The sequence below is a fragment of the Eschrichtius robustus genome, chromosome 8 (assembly GCF_028021215.1).
Source record: "Eschrichtius robustus isolate mEscRob2 chromosome 8, mEscRob2.pri, whole genome shotgun sequence".
In the NCBI taxonomy this organism is placed as follows: domain Eukaryota; kingdom Metazoa; phylum Chordata; class Mammalia; order Artiodactyla; family Eschrichtiidae; genus Eschrichtius; species Eschrichtius robustus.
In genome coordinates this window covers 92,463,811-92,487,695 of record NC_090831.1, presented here as the reverse complement: position 1 = coordinate 92,487,695, position 23,885 = coordinate 92,463,811, and the positions used below count along the sequence as shown (strand labels likewise).

Genomic DNA, 23,885 nt, shown 5'->3' with positions numbered 1-23,885 from the left:
GGGCTCTTTTCTCTTCCTGGTGCATCGTCTCCCCATCTTTTGCATTGCCATTTTTTTCTGTTTCCAAGCTTGAACGTTACTCTCTCAGAAATGCCTTCTATAACCACTTTGCCTTTATTATTTTTATCTCAGTCTCTGGTTTATCTTCTTTATAACAGTTATCACAATTAAAAGAGGAAAATTGTGGTAGGATACTCAAGAAGTTGTAAACATTGGTTAATTCTAGTAAACAGAACTCAGTAACTGAGGTAGGGAAGTACATTTTCCTCCATAAGAGAACCTTTTGTACGTATGCATGTACGACTTAAAAAATTTTTTTAAATCTAGTTAAATTTTAAAATGCCCAATGTTTAACAGACACTCAGTATCTATTTCACAAATGAATAAAAAACACAATTATCAGATGTTTGCCTCAAGTTTGTTTCTTTGGTTTCCTAGTACCAAATAGGAAAAAAAAATTAGAAGGTAAAAAAATTTACTGGGTCCTAAGGAGGTTGCATTATTTTCCTAGCTTTGAGATTTAAGGCCCTAATTTATGTGTCCAACCCTCACTGTTGGACTCTTAAATGCTTTGGAGTTTTTCACATTTATAAGTAATAATGTGAGTAACGTCTGCTGTATTTTGGAATATGTCTTTAAAATAAAGCCTTAGAGTGGAGGAGGGATAAATTGGGAGATTGAGATTGACATATACACACTACTGTATATAAAATAGGTAACTAATAAAAACCTACTGTATAGCACAGGGAACTCTACTCAATACTCTTAATGGCCTATATGGGAAAAGAGTCTAAAAAATGAGTGGATATATGTATATGTATAACTGATTCACTTTGCTGTACACCTGAAACTAACACAACATTGTAAATCAACTACAATAAAAATTTTTTTTAAAAGCCTTAGAAATGGGATTATTAAGGGAGAATGTGAGCTTTTTAATGAATTTTGCCACATTAACAAAATAAAAAGCAGCTGAGGGCTTCCCTGCTGGCGCAGTGGTTAAGAATCTGCCTGCCGATGCAGGGGACGTGGGTTCGAGCCCTGGTCCGGGAAGATCCCACATGCCGCAGAGCAGCTAAGCCCGTGCACCACAACTACTGAGCCTGTGCTCTAGAGCCCGGGAGCCACAACTACTGAAGCCCACGTACCTAGAGCCCATGCTCCGCAACAAGAGAAGCCACCGCAATGAGAGGCCCACGCACCGCAGCGAAGAGTAGCCCCTGCTCACCGCAACTAGAGAAAGCCCACGCACAGCAACGAAGACCCAACTCAGCCAAAAATAAATAAATAAAATAAATAAATTAAAAAAAAAAAAAAAGCAGCTGAGATGGTCATTTTGGAGTAAAACCTGGGACAGTTTATTGAGGACATCAAAGACAAAAATCAAAGATTTTTGGAAAGTTTGGAAGCTGTAGATTCAGAATTGCAGTATTAATTAATAAAAGTGGAAAAAAGATGAAGAAATTGTTTGGGGATTGAGAGGAAGAGACTGATTTTAGAATGTAGGTTTGCTTTCACAGTTTCTGTGTACTCACGATAATTGCTGAAGTTATTTCTCATCCTCTATAATTACTTACGATATTAAGTTTAATCCCTCTCTAATTCTCACCTAGACCGTTAAATTTATCCGTAATATGTATCTTGCCAAATCTTCCTCTGTTGTACTGCCAGAATCCTCTTTCCCAAATAAAAATCTGTTCTCCATCTCATGCCCCATTTCAAGTTTTATTGATTCATCAACTTGTGATGCCAGCTTGGCCCCTTCCTGTGGTGTTGCAAGGCAGGCTTCCCAGATCTGGCCCAATCTCCCTTTCATTGTCTCTCCCTACACTCTGCCTTCAGCCCAACATAACCCTTTTTGGATTGTGGTATTAGTAGCCACACGGAGTTGTGATACTGTAAATGTTCATACCCCAGAAGTGAATGCCTTTATGACAGTTTTATTAGAAATCGAACTAGTGATACAGCCTTCAGTAATTTTACTAGGAATCAGAAGATCTCAGTGATTTCAAAACAAAACAGGGCAAAGACATTTCTTTTACCCATTCTATGTGTTTCTGTCTTTGCTCACAACTCCCTGCTATATTTTGTGTGTGCTCTCCCTACTCAGTTCTTAAAAAAAATGACCTCCTTTGATAAATTATTCCCTGCCGTTTTTCATTTAGATTTTGCCATGTTATATATGATGATTTTTTTTTCAAATCTTTTTAGTCTTGTTCAAATACTCCCATTTTCTAAAATGAGTTTTCTTAAACTTTAGAATATTCTGGCTGAGTTGAGATGAAGAGCCTAATTCAGCGTTCTCTATTTGACACTTTATTTTGAGAAAAAGTAAATGAAGCAATTTTTTTGGTCTTTTCTTAGCATGTAGATATTTTTAAATGCTGAAAATGGAAAGAAAAGACCATTTCAGTTTGATCATCAAACTTCATGAAAATTCTGATTGAGAAAATTAAATGAGTAAGCATTAATAGATATATGCGAACTGTATTCTTTGTTTCCTCCCCCATAGGTCACTTCAGGGATTTGTTTGTTATTAGTTTGGGTTTGTGATGTGACCTTTGGATATCCCACTTGTGAAAATATTTTTGCACTATTAGCACATCTATTCTTAGCTCAGATGTTTTTAGCACATGTATTTTTAGAACGTATACTTTAATATTCTACCATTTTTCTTCTATACTTGTATGGAAACTCAGGAGAATTAAAAAGAAAAATGTAATTGTGTAATGTTAAGTACTTTTTACATTTAAGTCAGTTGTTTAATCAATATTGCGACTTTATTTTATACTTTAATTTGGCACATTTGCAAATGTTTTGAAGCAAAGGACAGCTTTTGAATTAAATATTGATGAGATTGATAGTTCTTAAATACTATATAAGTAGAGTAAATTTTTGCTCGGTTAATTAATTTACCCATTTACAATTACAATTTAATTGTGCACTGAAGACACACTATTATATATTCTTCAAAGACTGCTTGTGTTATTGTAAAACAATAGGGATTTCAAGGATTTTAAAATAAATTGGCTTTTGAAACATGGTAGACTGACTCTTGTAATCTCCCCTTCAAACACATAAAAATGCTGGATAAATTACAACTAAGACGTGGTAAGAAATAGAAAATGAAGCTTCAAGGAAACGAAGGGACATCTTGCTGACATTAAGAGGGAGCTCCATACTCTGCAGAAGGGTAAACACTCAGATAGGCACTCCAACAGGAAAGGAGGGTGTGAATATAGGCCCTGACGACTGGGGGCTTAAGTTTTAAATGTCTCATGGAAGTCAAGACATGATTTGTTATATCTGCTCCCTCTCCCTCATTGCTGATTGTTTCATGATTGATTGTTGTTTTCAGCAATGATTTTATCGTGACTCAACTTCAGTGGGTGTTGCTTTTTTTCATAGGAATCCTATGTACCGTGGGTATGAAAGTGGCAGTATGGAGTGATTATACATTTACTGTTTTCAGGCTACTCAACTGGGACCCGTTACTTACCTTGGATTTCATAGCTATGGATTTTTCCAAACTACTGAGTTAATTTAAATTCAGTGGCTTAAGCTTGGAGTTTCTGTCTCACCAGAGAATCATGTACTCTCATCACCTTTTTAAAACAGAGAACAGTTCTTTCAAGCCCAGTATTAGAGGACTTACTTCTAAGCATTACTTGTATATTCTCTAAGCCATATCTCCTAGAAGTTCAGATAATAAACTATCAGGAAAAGACTAAATAAAAGGTAGAAAAATAGGTTCATAATGAAAAAGAAAACATGAAAAAATGAACAAGGAGAGTTTCAAATTCATGCATCAAAAAAATATTGAACATCTATATGTCTGCATTATTCAAGGCACTAGTAATACAGCATTTAAGAAAGCAAATACAAATCTTCGTCCTCTTGGTGCTTAGCTTCTAGTGGTTAGAAAGAACTAAATAGAATTTCTAAAATTATTTTAAAGAAGAAGTCATTGAAGAAAAATTAGTGCACTGCTTAAATACCAAATGAGCACAGCTGAAAAGAGAAAGAATAATGTGATATAACAGCAGTGGCAGTGGTAGTTGTAGTAGCAGCTGCTAACATTTTTGAGCACTTCCTTTATACCAGGTATTGCCCAAAGTATTTTATGGAGTTGGTATCATTATCATCTTTATTTTACAGATGTGGAGACCAAAGCACAGAGAAGTTAACATTGAGACAGGGTCATGATGCTGTATGATAGACTTCTTAAACTGCACACTTAATCACAACGTGTATTTATCGAATATGTTTGTCACTATTTTCCATTTTTGTGTTGCTATACATTTGCAGCTATGTGTTATTTGGTTCATTGGTGGCAAAATGGCCGATCTAGTCTAAAATTAATTTTGCCTGCTACTTAATAAATCATGCTGTGCTTGCCTTTTTTTTAATGTAAAAGTGCAGAATTTCATGAATTCAAAGAGAATCATCTTATAGAGTGAGTTAGCTCTGATTCCTAAGAAATTAGAGTAACCAAAGAATCAACCACATTTGGTTTAACAGATACCAAGCCTTTCTTTCCTGTAGTTCTGCTCCGTAAGCTGAGTTTAATCATGAAAAAATGTTGTTTTGTGACTCTAGATTAATTAATGACTATGCCTCTGTTTAAAATTAGATATCAGATCTTTGTAATTGGGTCTGAAACATCTAGACTGATTTTTTAAAGTTTTGTTTCATGATTGTTTCTTCTAATAAGAGGAACATTTCTCCCTTAGCCATTTCATTTTTGGCATTTATATTAACAGCCAGAAAAAAGTTGATTGTGGAACATTATTGATCTATTTTGTGAAATTAAAAATTTAACCTAATTTTTTAGCTTATTGGTTGTCATAACTCCCAGTTTAAAAAAAAAATCTTCCCTGCACTTTCAAATTCCCTCCATCAGTCATAATTTTTCCTTATTTTAATTTTCCTATCATGCACTTAACCCTTGCTGCTTCATATTCTACTTAGGTGTGTGTGTCTTACTTTCATTAGTATTGCAGTGGCTCTTGGTGGGCTGGTCCCTGTAGATTCACTACTATGTCATGTTTCTTTGTCTTCCTGAAAGTACACCCCCTCTTTGGTGTTTCTTTGTTAAGTGTTGTGGTTTTTTATGGAAATTGAATTGATGATTTGGGAAGAGCCAAGTACATTGTGGTCAAGCCCTTGGCCCACTTGACCTTTCCAGTTCTTGATTATCGGTGAGTTCTTCATTCTGAAGACATTGGATCACCTCAACAATACCTTCCCCTCAAAATTGATATCAGTAGGCCAGACAAATGAAATCATTATGCCTGGGGCTTTCATCTATATCTTTCTAAACCTTCAGATTGAAAACTACCATATCTTCTAACCAAATTTTAGGATGCATTCAACTGTTGAATGCCTAGTTTTCCTTTTTCCCCTCTACTATTTTGTCTGTTCTCCCCCTGTCACTTCCTCATTGCCTTCCCTCATCCATTAGCTAGCTCCTTTCTGTCTGTTGTCTTCTACTTCGGTCCTCTGTATCCTCTTGCCTTCTCTCATCTCAATGTCTCTGGCTGTCTCGAGAACACTGATGCATTTCTTTGTTCATGCTTACATCTATCTGTCTTTCCACAAAACATATTTTTTCTCTATTTCCTATCTTTAATTGTCTTTAGAATTCACATGGATTGAATGCCTTTCTTTTCTCATTGTCTTATCCTCTGTATTCAACTTATGTAAAAAATAAAATGAAATAAATCACTGATGGTTAAATGAATTCTGGCTCCAATAGGGCAAAACAAGAATCCTGGTCAATTTCCTTCCTCCAATCTCTACCCTGAATAGCATGATCTCTTCGTTTTTTCATTACTGTTTAGTTCTTTTCTTACATTGTACATACCACATAAGGTTGCTAGTATCTCTGATCAGGTCCTTTGATGAGAAGTTCTAGTAAAATGATCTGTCCTTGCAAAACATCACAGGACCTCAAGAATTTTGTTTAGTGCTTGTGATTCTCTATTTGAAAGCATTGCTTATAGTGTCCTGGGGTACTAGAACAGTGTTCTACCCAGCAGGAGGGATGGTTATTATGTACTGTGTCTGGCACACACTGCTATTCTGCAAATATCAGCTTCTGCTGATGTTCATGATGATGGTGACAGTGTGGGTGAGTGTTTTGAAGGCAAAAGGACAGAAGTAGGAGGAGAACAGAGACACCAGTAATGAGGTGGGGGTACTGGGAGAGCGTGAGGCAGGAAGAAATAGCTGCTGGGACAGATGGATTATAACATGTGTTAGTTTATCTTCATTCACCAGCCTCTGGGTTTTAAAAGGAACCAGTAGTACCACATCAAAGTTGTCCGCATCAAACCATCCAGATGACTCATTCTCCCCTGCTTCATTCCATGTGGCTATCGGAGGACTGACGCTCCTCCACTCTGTCACCTTCAGTCATCCATCTCGTGTGGGCTGGGGGCAGGGAGGGAGCTAAAGGATAGTGAGGTGAAAATAGGATGAAGATTTAATTAAAGTTCCTGAGTGCCTGCCAGATTTAATCTAATTCTCACGACTTTCTGACACCGACATTCTGTTAGATCCACACACCAGAGGACACAGTGATGCAGCCACATCCTGCCCCTCTTTTCTTATGTCATTGCCTTTTTGGGGATGCCTCATCTAAGTCAGATTCGAACCCCAGGAAAGGCTCCATCTTCTCTCCGAGCCTAGTACTTTTTTTTTTTTTAATTTTATTTATTTGTTTGTTTGTTTGTTTATTTATTTATTTATTTATTTCTGGCTGTGTTGGGTCTTCGTTTCTGCGCGAGGGCTTTCTCTAGTTGAGGCAAGCGGGGGCCACTCTTCATCGCGGTGCGCGGGCCTCTCACTATCGCGGCCTCTCTTGTTGCGGAGCGCAGGCTCCAGACGCGCAGGCTCAGCAATTGTGGCTCACGGGCCTAGTCGCTCCGCGGCATGTGGGATCTTCCCAGGCCAGGGCTCGAACCCGTGTCCCCTGCATTGGCAGGCAGATTCTCAGCCACTGCGCCACCAGGGAAGCCCCTAGTACTTTTTTAAGAAAACAGATTTTCCTGATGTTTTACCCACTCTATTGAAAAGCAAGCAAACAAACCAACAAAACGCTACTTTTGTTGTTGTTTGTTTCTTCATATTACTGAAGACAAGTGAAAGGAAGATTCCAATCTAGATGCATGGCAAATGTCTTGCACTTCTGTTGCATCCCAGCATGATTGTTGCCATGCTTATGGTGTATGTTTGCAGATAGCATTGTAATGCTGTGCATTAGGAATTGAGGGTGACTACTTGCACAATAGTATGTATGTTACTGAGTGAAAAGGGTGATAAGTAATGATGTAGATGGAGGATCTTTGGAGCACAGATTTATCATTCTCTTGATCCACCATCCAAATTCATTTTAAAATTGAATTCAGGTTAATGATGATTGAAAGTTTTTTAAAAAATAAGTCACCTTTGGTTTCATTTTCTATCACCAATGTAAGTGAGGGACTTTTTTTTTTTTTTTGTCGTTTTTGTTTTAAAATAATAGAAGAAAAAAGGAACAGGGAATTAAAAGACTGAAAGAGAAACAGCATGTTGGAAATAGGCAAACATAAGTATTCAGAAAGATAGGACATTAATTTTTTCCTATAGCTAGAGTTGGGAGAATAAGGTATGAAAAACATATCATTCAGTGTCCTCAGTATATCCTGCTGTGGTGATGTCACTATAATTGGGGTAACAAAAAAATTTAATTTTACTATTTTACTGACTAAATTCCCTCTTGTTTATCAAAGCGGCCTGCATCCTGCTCAATTCTGCTCAGTAGAAAATAATGTGATTATGAGTTTCTACTGTATATAATATTAAGAATATAATCTTGGTTTTATTACAATCAACTTTCTTAAATTTTTTTTTTTTTTACTGGTAACTTATTTTTTTACTGAAAAATAAACATTTGTTGCTGTACAATATTGTGTAAGTTAACAGTGTACAATCTAGTGATTCACAATTTTTAAAGATTATACTCTATTTTAGTTCTAAAATATTGGCTGTATTCCACACATTGAACAATATATCCGTATAGCTTGTATTATACCTAATAATTTGTACCTCTTAATCCCCTACCCCTATATTGCTCCTCTCCCCTTCCCTCTACCCACTGATAACCACTAGCTTGTTCTACATATCTGTGAGTTTGCTTCTTTTTTGTTATATTCATTAGTTTGCTGTATTTTTTAGATACCACATATAAGTGATATCATGCACTGTTTGTCTTTCTCTGTCTAATTTCACTTAGCATAATGCCCTGCAAGTCCATCCATGCTGCAAATGGCAAAATTTCATTCATTTTTATGGCTGAGTAGTATTCTATTGTATTTGTACTTTATGATGATAGCCATTCTGACAGGTGTGAGCTGTTATCTCATTGTGGTTTTGTTTTTTTTTTTTTAATTCAAACAGAAAGTCACAAAAATTATAATCATCCTCATCAGTTCACTCAGTCCCGTGTAATTAATTTTTTTTTCATCTTGATCTTTTGTTAGCACTTTTATGAGTTCATCAGTTTTTCATTAGAGTTCTGAAAATGCTTATTCATTCAGTTTTTTTTTAAATCTCTGAATATCCTTAAGATCCTTGAATTTTTATGTCTTTAGATTTGTGTTCATGTTTATGATATTTGATAAGTAATTATTCACAGGCCTTATAGAGTTTTAAAGAAATTAGCACTCCCATTTTAAGATCAATGTCTTCCAGGGCTGGATAGCCCCTGCCATTTGCTAGGATGAGGTTGGTGCAGGGGTGTTTCCGTCTGGCAGGGCGCTGGAGAAGCGGGTGATGGGGCTGGAAGCCAGACTTCCTCTTCTTAGTGTTCTGTTCAGGTTTTTTCCAGCTTCTTGGAACCTTCTTTGTTAGTGGAAAAACTCAGGTAGTCAAGTTGGAAAAGTGTTCTCTAGATATTTGCCTTATAGATTCTGTTAATTTTGTCTGAATATTAATCTTCAGTTTAAAACAATGATACCATAGATTTGGGCTTGTTGAAACAATTTCAGTTTCTGTTCATGCTGTTTCTGTCCTTCTTTTTTTAACTCTGGTCTCATTTGTTATAGGTTTAGCAGTTTCCCTACAACTCTTGCACGGAGACATTGAACAAATCAGAAGGGAATACTCATCAGTATTTTCTCATGGAGTATCCATCACCCGGAAGTTGGGTTTTTCTAATATTATTATGCCTGGTAAGTGACTTGGGATGCACTACATGATGAAATATGGCTACTTTGTCTGCTTTTGACGCTTGAGAAATTTTTCAAATTGTCAGCTTCAAAGAGTTCAAATGGGCCATGCTTAAGAATAAAATGAGGTATTTAATTCTTTTTTTAAAAAATCTTTACATTTTTATTATATTAGGGTGGATAAGTTGTGGGGGTCATGGTTGCATTTCATTATGACCATAATAGGATAACTGAAGTTGAATACAGAAAATATTTTACCCTCTGGTGGGAAGTGTTATTGAAGTCATTTAGGGGAAATCCTTGCAGGTTTTGGCAAGAACAGTTATTAAGCAATGGTTAGCCTTTTTGGAGGATTTTTCCACCAGAGATATGTATGTATATGTGTATATAAATAAGCAGCCATATGCAAACGCCATATGTATTTCTATACATCTCCTAGTTCTATTTGTATATATAAATCAGATCTATATTAGCAACCAAAAGAGACTCCAAAAAAGTGTTTGTTTCTGAGTGGAAATGGTAGAAGTTAAGGAGATTCACACCATCAAAGTAAATGCCAAGTAATAGTCTTTCTCAGGGCTCTACATCCTACTTTCCACAACCAAGAAAAAAAAAATAGAAAGACCAAATAGTCTCAAATTGTCGACAGTATTTTTAGAAATGAGATCCTTTAAATCACTGTTTAAATCCCATGTGTCAAAAGCAAGCAATGGAAGTTGCATCTGACAGGCCCCTGGCGCAGTTATGAGACTGATGGTAGGACTGTTGTCCATAAAGACCTAACATGATGCAGAAACTGACTGGCATTGACCGTCGCGGCACTTTGTGATCTCCTGATGGAAATTCGTTTGTGCAAGAAAGCCTAAGAGAACAGCCTGGAAAGTTTCCTGAGATGGCCTGACCTAGCTTAGGGACCCAATCTGCCTGAGCATCTTCTGTTAACTGTTGTCGAAAATGACTGTTTACAGCACTGTTTACTTGGTGGCATGTTATTCAGTGGCTCTTGCAACCATTCATTATTCCCTTCAGTTGCTATAAATAGCTGGTATTTCCTCTTTAACAAAAAAAGAAAAAAATTTCATCCCACTGGGAAGCAAATTGATGGGTAAATCTAATACGAAAAGCATATTTTAGAACAGAATGCAGCCAGCTGCTAAAAGAATTCCTCAGCTTGGTCTCCGAGCACTATCATTGAGAAATGGAAAAATATCAAGCAACATGACACTTCACTGGCTGAATAATTGTCTGGGGTGTGCTGTGCTCACGCAGCTCTTGTCTGGCTTTAATGATGAAAATGAGCTTTCTGTGGAATAAGGCTCGCTTCTGTCCCTTTCCCACACCACGTTGTAATGACGAGGTTCATGCTGACCAGGGAATCAATCCTCCCAGACACACGTCTGCAGTGCCCAAGACTGCAAGAGATTTTTTTTAAAGCACTTTCTTCTTTTTCTTCTCTCATTTTTTCTTCTTTGGCTTCTGAATCTTTCAAATTAGATGGAGAAGGGAAAGATGTGTGTATTAACTTAAACAGCTGAAAGCAACTTCTGGAATGTTTTACATTGGCAAACATAACAGCCATTGTTTTGTTTTCCTTTGTTATTTTTTAGAATTTTGACTCGTCAGTTAATTCTCACTGGTGGCTCTGATGAAAACTTGAGCTGAGTTTTCAATAAGAAAATATATGTGAACAGCATTTCTGATCCCAGTGTTGTATTGACAGTCTGCTAGCATGATGGGTTTGTTTGTTTGTTTGTTTTTCTTTTGTTTTTCTAGACTTGTCCTTCAGAGTTAGTATTGTGATAGGGGTCAGGATGGGTGAAGCACGTGTTTATACCTACAGGACCTTCATTAACTTAGTTACTGCCTTTCTGCAGAATGAATTATCTGTGGTCCTGACACTAACGGGAACGTACACAAAACTCTTCTTGAGGGTCACAGAATGTCATCAATGCCAAACTCTTTTTGGGATGGGAAAACCGTGGAAACAGAGATTCTCCCCTTGGTCTGGCTTTTGCATGGGCTGGTCTCGGGAATGTCACCTGGTATAAGGAGACTGCCTGCCCATATGCTTTCGGCCTGTCATGAAGTCCTCTGAACCCTTCCTGTTGCTAAGGGTCAGTCATTCAGCACTTTATTTCTTAGAGTACCCAGTTTCCAAAGAAGAAAAGTTACCCTCTGTGAAGCTCCATCACTGCCACCTACGAACCAAATAACTGCAGAAAGCTCCATGGTCTGGCCTCTGAGCGCATGAGAGGGAGGGCAGTGAAAATGTTTCAATCAGTGCTCTCCAGTTGAAATACAGTGCGAGCCACAAATGTAATTTTAACTTTTCTAGTAACCATTTTAAAAAAAGTAGGAAGAAAGAGATGAAATTAATTTTAACAATATATTTTATTTAACCCAACACATCCAAAATATCGTTTTAATAGGTAATCCATATAAAAAATTCGTAATGAGTTATTTTACACTATTTCAACCTAAGTCTTTGAAGGCTGGTAACTACTATACATTACAGCACATCTCTTTTCAGCCAAGTCACATGTCAAGGACTCAGTTGCCACATGTGGCAGTCGTTACGGGATTGGACAGCCAAGCTCTAAATGTCTTAACAGACTACACAAAGCAGAGCTCGAGCCGTTACTGAATATCAGGAAGGACTAAGTTTCCATCCACCAGATGCTTTGGAACAAAGCTGGCTGATGTGTCAGGAATGTCATGGGAGGTCAGGCGGTATCCTCCTCCCACCCTAAGGGTCCATTCTTATTCTGAGTTTATGCTTCTTTCTAGGCAATCATCATGGTCTCCCTACTTTATCTTCCCTACCTGTACCCTCTCTCCTGGAGACTTGTTGTCACATATCAACCAGAAAAACTATCCCTCTTTGTTAAGGAACACCTAATTAATACCTTCCAGTGCATTCACTTTTAATACATCTTGGCAGTTCCTAATCCTAAAAAGAATTAAGGAAAAGTGGTGGACTGATAGGGGAGGGAAGGGTTGAGATTTGGAGGCTAGAGGCTCACACTGAAAACGATGAACAGAGCCTGTGTTTCAAATGGTTGCCAGCAGTAGTAGCTGTGATAGTGATTTCCAGATTTGTTTAAGTTTATTTTACAAGTATTTACCAGAGTAAGCCTCCTTTTCCTTTGGTCTTTAGGCAGTAGTTCAAATAAGTCAAATTTCTATTTGGTCAAAGCTGACTAGATATTGATTTACAAGACTAGGGTAAGAAGAATGTTGTAGAGGTGTTTGCCTCCCATTTAAGAAGATAAATAATTTTATTCTTTTAAATATATATATATTATTATTATTTACCACTTACTGACAGAGACATGTACATCACCAGATGGAATTGCCTCAAATAATCCTTTTGGAGAAAGCAAGTGGGACCCTGCTTTATTTGATGTTCCCTAAAAGTATATCCTAAATCAAACCAAAGCTCACCACGCCCCAGTCCAAGTCACTGGACCTCCATATCATATAGGTGCAACTACTCTGCTTAGATCTGAACCCCTGATCATGCCACCAAGGGGTGGTGGTCTTTCACCCAATGAATGCCACAGTGACCAAAGAGAGGGGGAGGCGTGTCACCCTGAGGTTGGATCCCAGCCCCAGATCACACTGGGGAAGAGGCTGCTGCCCCCAAATTATGAAGCTTACATGCCCCACTTGCCCAAGGGTGTAGGATTTCCCCAACAGGCACTACCAGAAATGCATGCGTTGTCCTAGAGTGTGAAGGGCAGCCCATCCTTGCTCCTGTCTCTGCACCACTGTCTGGAAAGTCCTTCATGGCTGCTGTTGTATCATTTGCCATTGCTTGCTTGATAGTCATAAACAGAAATTAAAAAGCTACCTCCTCAAAAGTTTAACATCTCAGAGTATTCTTTTAAAATAAAGCAAAACAAAAACGAGAACAGATATGTTTTACTGAAGTGTACTCTATGTGAGAAATCCAAGGTTAATTTTTCATCCCATGCGTAAGTGTTCCCTGTATGTGGTCTGCCTTGATTTCCTGTTACTTGTGAATCTTGCCCCTATCCCTTACCCTGCCCCTCCCCCCTCCACCGCTGCCCTGAAGGTATCCTGAAGTAGTAGAAGCCTAGGTGTGGATGGCATATTATATTAGTTTCCTATGGCTACTGTAACAAATCGTCACAAATGGGGTGGCTTAAAACAGTGCAAATGTACTATTTTACAGTTCCGGAGATCAGAAGTTTGCATGAGTCTCCCTGGGCTAGTATCAGAGTGTCAGCAGGGCTGCATTTCTTCTGATGGCTGTAAAGGAGAACGCATTTCCTTGCCTTTGCCAGCTTCTGGAGACCCCCTGTACTCCTTGGCTCATGGCCCAACATCATTCAACCTCTGCTTCTCTCATCATATCCCCTTCTCTGACCCTGACCTTCTGCCTCCCTCTTATAAGGACGTTTGTAATTATATTGAGCCCACCCTGATAATCAAAGAAAATCTCCCCATCTCAAGATTGTCAGCTTAATCACATCTGCGAAGTCCCTTTTGCCGTGTAAAGTAATCTATTCACAGGTTCCCAGGATTAGGACCTGGACATCTTTGGGGAGGTAACGGGGTGCCTGCTACACACATGAAGGGCTATCCAGCTCAACCATGTGTCCAGTGCATGAATGTCTTCCTGAGGTCCCTGAGGATGGTTTTCCGGCTTGTACTTGAGTATTAACAATGGCCAAGATCACACCATCACATCTTACATCTTCTCTCAAAATGACCTCTTTCATGTTGAACTCGTCTCACTCTATCTTCTATCCATTGGGTTGAGTTTCTCTGCTTGTAACCTCAACATTTTAAAATTCAGTTAACTCTCTTGTCTCCCTCATCTCTCCTCTGATGGGTCCCTTCTCCATATCCTTTATGGTCTGGATGATACCGTTTCTGTCCGTCTCTGTCCTAGAAATGAAATCAGTGCTTCATAATTGGTCTGACCAATCAGGGTGGGACTAATACCTTCCTTGCTCAAGGCACTAGTCTTTTGGAGACAAAGGCTGAATTGCGCTAGCTTATTTGATGGATGTTCTCATCCTACTGAATTACATTTTCATGGGTAAAGCAGAGATACGGATAGTACATTGGGCATGTTTCTTAATCTCTATACTTTAGTTTCCTCATCTGTAAAATAAAAATAATAGGGCCTTTCTGTAAGGTTAATGCGAGGATTTAATGAGATATTCTACTTATAGCACTTGGCAAAGTACCTAGCTACTGTCTATCTGCTACTATCTAACATCATCATCATCATCATCTAAGTTCGCAAAAACCCGGAGTCTTTTATGTATGTTCTTTAGTTTTTAAGAAGGACAGGGGGCTTCCCTGGTGGCGCAGTGGTTGAGAATCTGCCTGCCAATGCAGGGGACACGGGTTCAAGCCCTGGTCTGGGAAGATCCCACATGCCGCGTAGCAACTAGGCCCGTGAGCCACAACTACTGAGCCTGTGCGTCTGGAGCCTGTGCTCTGCAACAAGAGAGGCCGCGACAGTGAGAGGCCCACGCACCGCGATGAAGAGTGGCCCCCGCTCGCCACAACTGGAGAGAGCTCTCGCACAGAAACAAAGACCCAACACAGCCAAAAATAAATAAATAAATAATTTAAAAAAAAAAAAAAAAAAGGGAGGACAGGAACTTTTCTTTTCCAGTTCCAAAAATAACAGCAAATATCTAGCACAGAAAAGGCACTGGACTAGCCCCTGTGGCTGGGACAGTGGTTTACTTGACGTGATGACCATGCCCTCTGTGCCTTTATCCAGTTCATTCATAGGACAGAATCAAGGATCAGGGTTTTCAGCTACTGATAAAAACCTCTTGCCTGTTGAGGTCAAGCCATAAATCAACCCCATTTGATTGTAGTCACTGAACTCTTTTTGAATTTGTTCCCACTGCTGTGGCCTTATCTCTATCTCATCTACAGTGATGTTTTGAGAAGCCTTCACATGTGTAAAGGCTTCCCAGCCAGTGGGCCTGTGAAACAGAGGAAAGTGTCAAGCACATCAAATTTACAGAGTAATAAATTTAAGATGTGCAAGGTATTAATAAACATTGTCAGGCAAGTAGCTTTTCACGATTGGTGCTATGACTCCATTTCATACTCAGTTTATGATTTCTCTCTTAATTACCCAAGGTGCTTTCTTAACACCATTTGGGCTTATTAGTTTTCTCCAGAGCCAACCTCAAGTGTATTGACTTCAATTAGCACTTGTTTCAACTTTATCCTTCTGCGTATTTTGGCAAAACGTGGCACCTTGCAGTATTAGAACATAGCAAGCTGCAGATTCCTGGGGGGACACATGTAGAATGGCATCCAGGAGAAATGTTCTTGTCATGTATTCTCTTTTCAAAGAAATCTTATTTTAGTCTAAAAGTTTTGCAAAAGATACAGAGGGTTACAGGGACAGGGACAGGGACAGTTAAAGAACAGAAAACTAAAACATATGTATAAGGTGTTTTAATTTATGAATGTGTTACAGTCCAGAAGTTCTTTTGTAAGTCACAGAAACAGCAAGCATAGCATAATAGTCTCAGCCCTCCTACTGCCTCTCCCATCCCTACCTCTGCCTTTACCCCTTCCCCACTTTAATAACACAGACACTTGAGGCCCCAAGGTTTATCTTACCCTGTCTAGACTAATGTCACAGAGAAGAGACAGTAGCAGAGAAAGACTTGAATCCAGATCTCCTTATTCCAGTCTTCCTGTGACCCTACATTTTTTTAGGCTTATTTGAATTCAGAAGAGAGAGAAGAATCCAGCTAAGTTATAAGCTAAACCAGCTCTAGGGGTCCATTTGGGAAGCACAGGCCATCTGTAACTTTGGTCCCTTTGGAAACACACCATAGCTTCCACAGATGTCTCATCCTCTTAGTGAGGGCCTCTCTCATGTGACACCCCCTCTCCTCCATTCAACACCCCGTCTCCTCTTACTTTTATCCATGGCACTTAGCATTATTCAGTGTGCTCTATGTTTTACTTCTTTGTTCAAGACCTACTCCTACTAGAATCCCTCCACAGGGAAGGCATTTTTGCTTTGTTCACTGCTGAATCTACTGGGCTTAGAATAATATCTGGCACATAGTAGGTACTCACGGTGTATTTGCTGAATGAATACACGAAGAAAGAATTTCCTGGCACTGGCAGTATGTTACTGTCCCCCCACCCCTGTTCTTCTGTAGGGCCAGCCTGCACACAGCAGGGGGAGACAGGTTGCCTTGCAAACCTCCCTCACCGCCCCCCGTCTTTGCTTAAGTTAGAGTTGCTGGTCCTTCCAACAGGTGAGAGTTGGAAGTCCCCCTCCCAAGAAACACTAACTCTCCGTTTTGCGTGACAGTTAATCCCCATGTGGTTTGGACAAGCTAATCACTCACTATGAGAAATTTCCAAGGTAAAAACTCCTGTAGCTGTACTTCCCATTAATCAGTGTGTGTTTTATAGTCTGTGTGTAAGCACGGCCACTCATCATGTGTCACCTACTCCAAGAAGCAAAGGAATTTTACTACTGTTAACTAACATCTTTTGCTCTGAAGTACCTTGATTTTTGTGTTGTTTTTTTTACCTGCCAAGTCTGTTCGCGGGAAAACTATTGTCAAGAATTTCCTCTCGGATTGTTGAAATAGCACGTGTGCAGACCATTAGCATTGCAGACCTGTTTTGAGTTGAAATTGATGGCTTCAGAGGACAAAGTTTGTGAGCTTATTTATTCTACAATGGAATTGTTAAAATAAATAGCACTGAGAATGTGTGTTATGTATGTATGAATACATATATATATAAAATGATAAATTTATAGTAATTAAATGAACTGGGTTATAAAAAAAACTAGAAAACTTGTAAAATTTACTGGACCGTTTTCTCTTAAAATTTTTTTTAATGGATATGGTTAAAACAAAAAACCTTCAAAGCATACACATATAATTTTACATGTGTTGAAATACGTTGCTTTTCTCCTGGAATTCCAAGTTCATTGCCTTTCCAGGTTGATTTGTGTGAGTTGTATGAGAGTACTGAGAAATTCATAAGACAGAGACCATTGTATTAGTTGTTTCCACTAATGTATTCCTTATATACTCTTTGTAAAGGGTGGGTGAGACTTCATCCTTTTTAGAGCTTATTCAGTTTCTCTCTTTTGTGGCCCATCTGTTTCCTGTTCAGCCAAAGTCATTTGCAAATGATGTTCTCATTAAAAGTTGGTCTTTATGAAGGAAGGTTACCAGGCACACTGGTATTCCTTCATGGTTTTGAAAGCTAGGGTACTTTCTTATAAACACTTTGGTCAGGAAGTTTGAGAAATTTCCCAAGTGTGGGCATATTTGTATGGTTATTGTTCCTTCTGGTGATTTACTTTCTTAAGGAGAGATTTTTTATTAGGAAAAAAAAATATTGCTTTTGGGCCTTCAAATGTTTGAAAGCTATGTTAAGTAAAAGTAAATTCAACCTTGCCAACCTCACCAACACTTATCTTCAAAAACTTTCTAGTCACACTTTGTTTACTTACTTGTCATGTCCGTATCCACTCACTGCTTACCCCTAATTTAATTCTTACAGGAGAGATCAAAGCATGCTGTCAAGCGTGTTTGCCTCTCTTTGCTAGTTGGCATTATATTCTGTTTTTTTCTTGCAGTAATAAGAAAGGGGCAAGATGAAAAAGCATTCAAGTTTATAAATAGCCAATGGAGAAACAAAACTAAATGATATATGTGTACATAGACTATGTCAGTTTGAATCCAGGGCCTTTCTCATTTGTTTTATAGCTTGATGGCAAGAAATATTAAGCCAAGTGTGTCTGTATGACTGACTTGTTCTACATCTGTGTTCATAAACACTAATCTGGATTCTTCCAGTAGTGAGATCATTTCATCCATGAATTTTGGAAAAGATTTAAATTGTAACTGTACCCTTTGCAGTCCTATCATTTTCTTCCATTTAGGCATTTCTTCTTCTCTAAATGCTGTGACTATAAAGTATGAAGACTAGTTTCTTTGAGCCACCCCTGCTAGGTTGTCATTTTGTAATCGCACCTCATAAATGAAATGAGGGAAATATTGAAAAATGGTGAAATTTGACAACACCTTCCTACCCAGGCCCAGTACTGTCCTCCTAAATGTGCATCTTCAGTATTGCTAATTCAGACTAGCAGAAGCTGGCCTTTGCTTTTCTTGGATGTTGGTAGTAAGGGTGGGGACCTTTTTATAAAAGTATAAATATTGTATATTTTACTTTTATATGTATGCTATAACACTATCTTTTATGAACTAAAGTTTTTCTTGATAGAGTACTTTATTACACTTTTTACTATATATAACATGGTTTCAATTTTCCTCTCCTACTAGGTGAAATGCGGAATGATTTATACATCACTATAGAAAGGGGAGAATTTGAGAAAGGAGGAAAGAGTGTGGCCAGAAATGTGGAAGTTACGATGTTCGTTGTAGAGAGTAGCAGCCAGACCTTGAAGGTACGTTAATGCTGGATTCTTTTTGGTAAAACAATTCCACATCCTTGCTTTGGGTTCATCTTTAATGCGATCAGTTAATTTCTGATTTGCAGTATTTCCAATCTTATTTTTCTTTTCCACCCTTGTGTAGTTTTTTTTTTAATTATGAAAATGCCTTTCAGAAAAGAAAGTAGGAAAAAAAAAAAAAGGCTTTTACAGTTTGTTTAATTGTGTCAGCAATGTCCTCATAACAGCTATTCCTTAAATGCAGCATTTTTATGCCATTTCATTTTTCCCCTTTCATCTGTCATAGTTTTGAAGATGCATACTTTTGCTTTTGGCAATTGGTAAAACAAAACAAAAATCATATGTCATCCTATGTATTTTCATTTTAACCAAAATAGGGCATGAGGATTAAGCTATTACTAATTGGGGTGATAATATCAGGTTCCGTTATGGAAGTGAGCCCGGGGCTTAGTGAGTTTTACAGGAAGGCACAGAACAGGCTTTTGGCTGTGGCAGGTTGAGAATTTTATCATGTAGTTGACTCCAAATTGGGCACGCAGTTGCCCATCTCTCTCATGTCACTGAGGTCCACCCTTAGCCGAGTAGACCCTGGGAGAGCAGCCTCAGCATGAAACAGACACAGCCTGTCAGCAGAAGCAAGTGCAGAAACAGGCCTGTAAAGAACTGAGGAGGTAATTTCACATGAAGTGCTCTTTGGGGAGCAGGCAGATAGAGCAAAGCAATTGCTCTGCTCCTCCCCACATCATCTTGAAATGAAGCTGTCTTTAACCTGCATATTTCCTTTATTAGGATTTTATCTCCTTTGGCTCTGGAGAGCCACCAGCTAGCGAGTACCACTCCTTTGTGCTTTATCATAACAACAGTCCCAGGTGGTCTGAGCTACTGAAACTTCCTATCCCTGTGGATAAATTCAGGGGAGCGCACATCCGCTTCGAGTTTCGGCATTGTTCCAGTAAGTGTTTGGCAGGATTGTCTCCATGGCTTTGTTGTGCTGGGTAGTCTGCTAACTGAGCTGAAACAACAGTGTGGGCTAATCTGTAGAAAGTGTGTGACAAACCAGAGACCTCCACAAGGGAGAAACAACGGTGAGTGAAGTCCTGGGAGGTGAATGGGCTCACTTCTCGAAGAACCAATAACCTCTGTGGAAACACAGATCCAAAAGGGGAAGGAAACAAAATACCTATGGAAATCTACAGGGTTCTTCTTAAGTTGGTCACTTTCATAAAAACCAGTTCATCACTCTCACAGTCTGGAAAGACTAGATAGAAAGAGAAGATGCAGCAGTAAAGACCTGACTGGCTCAGGTGGTTTTAGGCAGTCCTGACCCATCTGCTGTCTCTCCAGCCAAGAGCTGATCCAGCTCTCAGACAGCTCAGGGGAACCCTCGGGGACTTTCCTAGGCATGTGAAGTCACTAGAAAAGCCTCTGATTGGCTCCAATTCATATTGATTTGCATATATCTACATCACCGTGCATTCTCAAACAGTATTCAAATGAGGATCAAGTAATGTCAACTCAGACAGGTCTTAGAGATGATGTGAAGTAATTTCCTCATTTTATAGATCTAAAAAACCCAAGACATACAGACGTTACAGGATTTATTCATGTGGACATTACTTATCCATAAAGTTATCATTTCCTGTTGTCTCTATTTTAATTCTTTTGCATTCATTACCACCCTCTGAAGCCCCCACTCCCTGCCTCCACCAGCCCCCAATCCAGGGATCTTCTGGTTTTCCCTGTGCCCCAGAAGTGTGCACTTCTAGTAGTGTACATTGTGACCAGAGAAGGTTCTGGTGAATCTTGCTTCAAGAGCAGTATAATAATCAAGAGAAGGACTTCCCTGGTGGCACAGTGGTTAAGAATCCACCTGCCAATGCAGGGGACATGGGTTCGAGCCCTGGTCCGGGAAGATCCCACGTGCCGTGGAGCAACTAAGCCCGTGTGCCACAACTACTGAAGCCCGCACGCCTAGAGCCCGTGCTCTGCAACAAGAGAAGCCACTGCAATGAGAAACCCATGCACCACAACGAAGAGTAGCCCCCTCTTGCTGCAACTAGAGAAAGCCCATGTACAGCAACAAAGACCCAACACAGCCATAAATAAATAAATAAATAAATAAATAAATAAATAAATTTATATATTAAAGAAATAATCAAGAGATAGAGAAGAATCACATTACTGGGGAAGCAGCAGGCTCCTCTCCAGTCTGAAAGGAATGGAGGCATTGCCAGTAGATATGCGGTGACCTCGCCTGAGTGCTATGTAACTCACCCAAGATTCAGGGAGGGGAGAAGGACTTTGTCTTGTTGTTGGGACTTTGGAATGTTTTGGAATTAGCTCAGAAGCTCCACAAGTTATGCTTTTGTGGATGTTTCAGAATATAAGGAGATGGCTAGCAGGGTCTTAACCATTCTTCCAAATTCCTAGAAGAGTTTCATGGGTAGGATTTAAAGTGGGACAGCATAAAGGACTTTCCATGGTGCCATACCATTCTTTCCACCAATCTTTGTTATAAATTCTCACTTGGGCCTAATATGAGCTTTGAGCTTTAAGGAAGAAAAAGAGGAAAATAAAAGTGAAATGGGAGAAAAAGGAGAAAGAACATTCGGAGAAAGTTACTATAACTCAGAACTTGGAAACTGGACTAAAGGTGATTTTCAGTAGAACCTGTTAGATCTCTGCCATCTTGTCCTTGTACTTCAAACATTGTCCACAGAGTTTTTTTTTTTTTTTTTTAATGTTCATTGTTAAAATTCAGAAGAAACGGCAACATGTAAAGAAGAAAGAAAATCCCTACAAATAATCAGTGTAGTCATTTTATCACATGAACTTCCAAGTGTTCTTTGTGTGTACATGTATTTATTTTAAAATATTTATTCATGAAACAAATATTTATTAAATGCCTGCTATATGTCAACCATTTTACTGGGCATTGAAAATACATCAGTGAACACAACAAAATACCTCCTCTCATAGATCTTTCGCTCTAGAGAGGGAAGACAGACAACACTTGAGCAAATAAATCTATAATATATCAAGTAGTGTTAAACACAGTGAAGAAGACTAAACTGGAGTTAGGTGCTAGAAAGCAGTGGTGCTATGTTGCTATTTTACATAGGGCAGTCAGGATAGACCTCTCTGATAAAGAGGTGTGTCAACAACAACATAAAAGAAGTGAAGGTGTGAGCCTCTGGGTATCTGGGGAAAAAATATTTCAGGCATATAGAACAGTAAGTATAAAACACTTGAGGTTGAAACATGGTTGGCACGAAACATGGTTGGCACTTTCAAGGAATAACAAGGAGGCCAGAATGAGCAAGTGAGAGAGTTTGGAGGTGAGAACCAGAGAGGTAGCAGGGGAGCCAGATCCCCTATTGTCTTTTAGGTCATGGGAAGGACTTTGGACTTTATTTGGAGAGAGAAGAGGCATTAGAGATTTTAGATTGAGGATAAGTCTGGCTGCTATACGGATGATAGATTGTAGGTGGGCCAGATGGGAACAGGCCATTTAGGAGGCTTATGCAGTCCTCCAAGTAAGAGATTTAAATGGTTTGATTCTTTTGTACAGATTTATTGACAGATTGGATGGGAAAGAAGGAGAAAATTCAAGGTTGACCCCAAGATTTTGGCCTCATTATGAAGTGGTCATTTAATGAAGTGGGGAAGACAACAGGAAGAATCTGTTTGGAGAGCAAAAAATCAAACATTCCATTTTAAATATGTTAAGGCTGAGAAGTCTATTAGACATTCAAGATATCAAGTAGGCAGTTGAATGAGATCCAGGCTGAAGACTTAAACTTGATAATGAGAACATATAGTTCAGTGGTGTGCTGTAAATATTTAACCAGCACTCAGGGTGATGGAGAGAGGAGGGGAAGCCCTAAATTATAGCATTTGCTGATTCCATGGGGTAAATACTCCCACCATGGTCAATTTCAAGCTGCCAATTTGACGTCACTGATCTTGGAGTTGGGGAAAGATGCACACTGTCAGCTCTTGTGAGCCAGTACAGGCCAGCTCCAGCACATCACAGATGTCGAAGATTTTCAAAGCCATGAGACTGGTGAGATGTCTAAGTAAGTTTAGATAGCAAGGGAAGTCCAAGGATGGATCCCTGGGGCATTGACACCTTTAGATTTGGGGAGATTAAAAAGTAGCCATTATGTGGATTAAGAAGGAATAGCCAGTGAGGTTGAAGGAGAATCGAGGAAGAACAGAATCCAGGAGACTAAATGAAGAAAGTTTTTCAAGAGGGGATTGATCAGATGTGTCAGGTGCCAGTGATAAATAAGATAAGGACAGAGAAATTATCACCTGATTTGGCATCATGGAGGTCATTGAACCTGACAAGTTGTTCTAGTGGATTTGTGGTGTTGAAAGCCTGGCTGGAGTGAGTCAAAGAGTAAGCTGGAGAAAAGGAAGGGCAGGCAGTGAGTGTAGACAAATCTTTTGAGAAACTTTGCTATAAAGAATACAGGTGAGCAGAGAAGTGGGATGGTAGCTATAAAAAAAAGTGCGTCACCGGAAGTTGTTTTTTTGGTGGTGTTCTTTTTTAAGATGGAGCTTTTAAAGCATGTTTGTTAGAGAGAAATCATTCAGTAGAGAGGAAAAACTGATGTAGAAGAGTGGGGACAGCTGTAGGAGCAGTGTCCTTGAGTTGGGGAAGGAGCAGGGGACCCGGTGCTCAAGGTTAAGAATTTGCCTTGGGTAAGAGCAGTTCAGGCCTAGTACAGGAAGACAGATGCAGGTGGGTAATAGGTGGATGCTAGGGCATGTGGGAATTCTCTCTACATGAGCTGAAAGTGAGGGAAGTGTCAAGGTATTGGAGGCTTGAGAGGAGAGAAGAATGGATGAAATTATTGTCTGGAAAAGTAGAAGAGTGAGTTTATTAGGTAAATGTAGAAAGTTTGCGTATCCCGGGGCACTTCTGTGATTAGTGTAGGCATGGAATGAGCCACAAATTGGATTTTACAAGGGTGCAGTGTTATTAGTGGAAGTGTGGATGGGAGAGAGGTTGAGGGTATTTTCAAGGAAGTGATTAGAATGATGGACCACAGAAATGGGAACTTGGAGTGGAGGGGATGGAGGGATGGGTCAATAAACTGGGGGTCCCGGGGGCAGAATTGTTGGAGTTGAGGTACAAGAAAGGATGAATTGGAAAGTTAGGAGGTGGAATCCATAAACTCAGGGTTTTTATT

The 23,885-nt window shown here is 39.2% G+C and overlaps 1 protein-coding gene across 4 annotated transcripts in view; it reads left to right on the top strand.

Annotated features, from left to right (window-relative positions):
• Window positions 1-23,885, top strand: part of DOCK4 (dedicator of cytokinesis 4) — a 482,024-nt gene that overhangs the window by 280,713 nt on the left and 177,426 nt on the right. For all 4 annotated transcript variants that reach the window (XM_068549319.1, XM_068549318.1, XM_068549321.1 and 1 more), the window contains exons 13-15: window positions 9,090-9,215; window positions 18,554-18,678; window positions 19,474-19,636. In XM_068549319.1, coding sequence (XP_068405420.1) covers window positions 9,090-9,215; window positions 18,554-18,678; window positions 19,474-19,636 — 414 coding nt within the window. The remainder of the gene's footprint in view (window positions 1-9,089; window positions 9,216-18,553; window positions 18,679-19,473; window positions 19,637-23,885) is intronic.